The sequence below is a fragment of the Misgurnus anguillicaudatus genome, chromosome 20 (genome assembly GCF_027580225.2).
Source record: "Misgurnus anguillicaudatus chromosome 20, ASM2758022v2, whole genome shotgun sequence".
Lineage (NCBI taxonomy): Eukaryota > Metazoa > Chordata > Actinopteri > Cypriniformes > Cobitidae > Misgurnus > Misgurnus anguillicaudatus.
The window spans coordinates 5,938,163-5,943,643 of NC_073356.2; the positions used below are offsets into that span (position 1 = coordinate 5,938,163).

Sequence of the window (5,481 nt, forward strand, 5' to 3'; positions counted from 1 at the left end):
GCCTGTAGGATTTTGCCCATTGGCAAAATATTGGCATCTTTAGAGCCAATTAAAGTTGTGCGTACGTCCAACGGTGTAGCCACGACAGCAGAGGTTACCAGTGTTGGGTGTAACGCGTTACAAAGTAACGCGTTACTGTAATAATATTACTTTTTTCAGTAACTAGTAGTGTAAGGCATTACTCGTCTGAAAATGGTAATATTATTACAGTTTTCCCGAGCTAGTTACTTGCGTTACATTTGCCAGTAGCACCTTCATCACACAAGGCACACAACACAGAGAACAAAAGGGAAGGGGAGGAGGGCGTGAATGGAACAGTGATTGGTCTAAGTTAGACGCGAGGTATTATTACCATCACCGATTGGTCGACACCCGGCAGCCAGCAGCAGAGCGGCACACTCAGATGGGGGAAAATGGAAGCGTCAACAGCAAGCTGTTTCTCAGAGGAAGGTTCCCGGCAGCAACAGAAAGGTAGTTTCGACGGGTGGAGATTTAGCCATTATTTTGAATATGTGCAAACGAAGGAAAACAACTTGACTGTAAAGTGCACACTCTGCCCGGGGAGAAAGCTGCTCTCCACCGCTCGTAACTCTACCTCCAACTTGAAGAAGCACTTGGAGCGACAGCACGGACACATCAAGCTCGTTGCGAAGCGACAGAGTGACATGAACGAGCAGCCCCACAAGCAGCAAAAACTTTCATTTGAACATAAAGTACTACCAACATCAAAATCCGAGATAAATAAGCTTGTTGCCTCGTACGTAGTAGAAGAAATGTTACCTCTTTCACTGTCTTTACTGTCTTTTAGAAAGATACTCTGTAAAATACCGATAGCAGGGACAGACCAGCCGTTGTCCGATAGGAAAACCTTCGCAATGTACCTAGATAAATGTTACGCCATGATGGAAAGTGAGCTGAAGAAAACGTTTGAGAGCACTGAGTATGTGTCAACGACCGCTGACATCTGGACTTGTCACAACAAAAGCTACATAGGCATGACTGCCCATTGGATTGATCCAAGCAACTTCCATCGTAAAAAAGCAGCCCTTGCCTGCAAAAGAATCAGAGGACGACACACATATGACATTGTGGCCACTGAAATTGAGCAGGTTCACTCATCTTATGGACTGTCAGAGAAGGTCACAGCAACAGTCACAGACAATGGATCGAATTTTGTTAAGGCTTTCAGGTCAGTTGAATAATAGTTTACTTACTTGTACTTATTTGCAAATGTATAAATTAATGCAGAGCTTCCCAAACTTCAGTGTGGTAAGGCCCCCCAAAAATATATTTATATGCATATATTTTTAATAAAGCAGATTACTTTTTTAAAAATGATCAACATTTATTAACCTGTTTTTAAGAATCTCATGTGAATTATGAGAACTACGAGAAATTTTTTAAAAATGATGAGTAATATTTTTATATTCTGGTATAAAATGACATAAACATTCTTTACGAATTTGTTTAAATCCATAATACTAAATACACAGTGTGTAACAGAAGTTACATAGTTCACAAACAGTTTATAAATCTATTTAAAAAAAATTATAAAATCTAAAACCATTTACAAGCAATGTATCTCACATCACTATAAAGGGCAAAATATTTTATATGCTTTATTTTTATATTGGAAGGGGAAAATAACATTTCAGAACAATTTAAATATTTTAATTATTTTAATATTTTGATGTAGTCTAGCCAAGGCCCACCTGCAGTACCACACATTGGGGGGCTGCGGACCACAGTTTGGGAAGCACAGAGTTAATTAAATTTTTACAAATGTAATTTCATTCTGTTTGTTAATGTTTTTATTCAACATTTGTGCTATTTGCTTTTTGACTACCTGAAAGATATCTTTTCACAAGTTGGATTTAGTTGGATTCATATCTAAATACTATAAAATCACAATTATAACAAAAATAAGATTTGAATTGAATAGGCCACACATGATAGTTTTTTTTCTTCTTGCACTTTTCACATTCAGGGAGTATGAGCCCAAGCCAGCAGCAGCAGCATCTGATTCAGAGGAAGAGGGATCAGGGGAGGATGAAGAAGTGTCATTTACCGATGTACAAGAAGTGCTCTCCATTGAACAAGAAGACCCAGGACACTTTACTCTCCCCCCTCACTTAAGATGTGCCTCGCACACACTTAATTTGATATCAACTGTTGATATTGAAAAATGGTTGACAGTGACAAACAAAACAATTTACAGAAGTGCCACTGCAAAGTGCTCTGCCCTCTGGACTAAGGCCAGCCGGTCTACAGTAGCTGCAGAGCTAGTGGAAAGCCTTTGTGGAAAAAATCTCATGGTGCCTACAGTGACGAGATGGAACTCTTTCCACAATGCAGTTGCACGAATAACTGAGATATCCAGACCACAGTTGACAACTCTCTGCAGTCAGTTAGGTGTACGAGTCTTTTCCGAGCGAGAGTACAAATTCCTTGTAGAGTATTGCACAGTCACAAAACCGCTTACAAAAGCTTTGGACTGTTTACAAGGTGAGATAAAGAATAGGTATATGTAAACCTGTGGCTTCTTGCCTTTCCTTTTTTTGAATAGTAAACATTTGAATCAAACAAGTCATTCATTCATTGATTCATATTCATTAATTCCAGGGGAAAATGATTGTTATTATGGGAATCTATTACCGACACTGGAGTCTCTGATGTCAAAGACCTCGGCATTGCGTCCCGACCTCTCCGAGATGATGGCAAATCTGCCTGATGTCATAGTGCAGGTAGGCTGGGAGTGTATATTTAAGACTTACTGACTGTAACTAAGTGTGATATGAGAGAAGCCTGTCATATGCACAATTGCACATCCCTCCACTATCACAGATGCTTCCATTATCACTGATAAATTTCACACTGAAATAGGCTCTTAGAGAATGTAAGAATTGTATACTGGTACTGTGTTTCTGAAGACCTGGTATAGTCAATATGCATCATTTACATGTCAACTCCTTCCACAGGAAGGTATGTTTTTCCTCTTTAAGAGAAATATCTAATTTTAGAAATCTCTTTCTTACAGGCCATCAAAACCCGCTTTGCTACTGTTTTGGACAGTAGGGAGGGTCTCATGGCTGCTGTCACTCTGCCGAAGTTCAAGATGAGGTGGTTGAGGGAAGAGACCAGGAGAGAGGCCCTAAAGAATCTGCTGATAACAGAGTGTCGTGCTTCACCCCTGGCTGCCCCCCACAATGAGGAGCATGAGGTCAGGCCTCCACAGATTAGTCCAGCATCCAGCAGTAGTGAGGATGACTTTTTTGTGTTTGAAGAAGAGCAGGATTCAGGATCTTTTGGCCCAGACAGGGAGGTCATTGAGTACCTAAAGTCTGGGTCAGAGATGGGGGTCCTAGACAACTTCCCCAGAATTAAGAACTTATCTTTAAAATACAATACAGCACCAGCATCCAGTGCTCCAGTGGAGAGGCTATTCAGCCTGGGAAGCCTTGTTCTCACTCCAAGGAGGAACAGGTTAGGAGACAAGCGCTTTGAGAGACTCCTCCTTATGAGGTATAACCACTACTTTGACAAATAAGCCGACACATTCAGAAGCTCATATTTTGCACCAGAAAAATGCATTACAGTAAATGCCAACTGTATTTTCCTTTTATTTACTTTTAGTCTTCTGTATTTGCTTTAACTCATTTCAACAACCTACCTCTCCTCTGCACTGTGTTTTGCTTCTCAACAATTTACCTCTCCTCTACACAGTGCTGGTAAGGCCAGTCTTTTATGGATATATATTTTTTGAGGAAGTTAATATATTTTTTTTGTACTTGTTAATCGACAATCAAATTGATTGTTTGCACTAGACAGTGTTTGTTAAAAGTTGAGGAAGTTCATATATGTTTGGACTTAGTATAAATTGACAATCAAATTATTTGTTTGCACTAGACAGTGTTTTTTAAACATTGAGGAAGTTCATATATGTTTGGACTTGTTATAAATTAGCAATCAAATTGATTGTTTGCACTAGACAGTGTTTTTTAAACATTGAGGAAGTTCATATATGTTTGGACTTGTTATAAATTGACAATCAAATTCATTGATTGTTTGCACCAGACGGTGTTTGTTAAACATTGAGGAAGTTAATACTTGTTTGTACTTGATTGCACAAGTACGGTTGTTTGTAGTTATTTGTGCTAGACAGTGCCAGTCTGTTGTTGGCGTAATAAAGACCCTAAAGAACACTCCTCCTTTGTATGTTCTCCCTCCATCTGATGCATCTCGGGCAATTATAGAGTAATTAAGAAAAAAAAGTAACTAGTAATATAACTAGTAATATAACTAGTTACTTTCTCCAGGGAGTAATAAAGTAAAGTAAGGCATTACTATTTTTGAGAGTAATATGTAATATGTAATATATTACTTTTTTGAGTAACTAGCCCCAACACTGGAGGTTACACGTTGGTTTTCATTTATACTTCTGCATCATCGTCCGTGTTCGACATCCAAACACACACGCAGACCACAGGTAGGTAGTATCCACACATTTAACCACAACCGCCAAAGAAAAAGCAGCTTGGTCAGAAAACACACAAACGAAGAATGAGCAACAGCTTTTTGTGTATGTTTTGAGAAGACCAGCAGTGATGTAAGTAAATAGCCAGCAACGTTTGTTGCAGTTTGAATTAAATCACTCCTCAACTTGGCAAATACTTGTTCTGACCCAGGGACGTCACTAGGATTGGAAGACAGGGGGGGCTCAGCCCACAGAGTATTTGTAACTTGTGTTTGCTAAATTTTTGCACTCACATCTGAGCTACAATTATGTCAACAACCAGTCAAGAAACCAAGATGTTAACAAGTAAAACATGACAGACATATCCTCCTCTTCCATTTCTACTCTGTTAAATAAAAGTTACTGTAATGTTAGCTTTTAGACACATCAAAGCTGCATGGGGGAATTTAGGCCAGACTTTGCTCCTGATTAGTTATTCTATAAGCAATGACTTAAATGCTATCTGTATGCTTTTGTAAATATATGATAAAGTAATAGCATACTATATCTAATTTCTATATTAAGTTGTCCACACACAGAATGCTATGGTGGATAGGTTCAATCAGAGTGCAATTTTGTTTGACTTGCATACAGTTTAACCCAAGAACTAGAGTTTTAAAGTCATAGTGATATTTGACAACACACAGGTTTGAGCATTTCTCAATTAAAGATGATTTATTCTGCCAAATGAATACAATGTATAATATAAATCAACAACAAAAAGGCAGTATTTTACCAGGTAAGCTATTGATATGGATCCTTTTTAAAGTGGCTACTGTATAAATACAATAACCTGATGGCAGAAGGAATAAAAGATTTAGAGTAATGATTACTGTATAATATGTACTGTATGACTGCTTTCATTTTTGTTTCACATGTGTATCTGTGGAGAGTGTGGGCATTTACTCATCTTTAGCCTACTTTTAGGTAACATCTACGTATTTAATATTTAATTTATCACATTATAT

General features: G+C 38.2%; 1 protein-coding gene across 1 annotated transcript; it reads left to right on the forward strand.

The window, feature by feature from the left end:
• The first annotated feature begins 816 nt into the window (after nt 1-816).
• LOC141351316 (uncharacterized) lies at nt 817-4,338 on the forward strand. Its single transcript, XM_073857948.1, has 4 exons — nt 817-1,189; nt 1,988-2,505; nt 2,623-2,744; nt 3,038-4,338. Exons 1-4 carry the CDS (start codon nt 876-878, stop codon nt 3,545-3,547), a joined length of 1,464 nt encoding a protein of 487 aa, XP_073714049.1. The 5' UTR covers nt 817-875; the 3' UTR covers nt 3,548-4,338.
• Nucleotides 4,339-5,481: the final 1,143 nt, after the last annotated feature.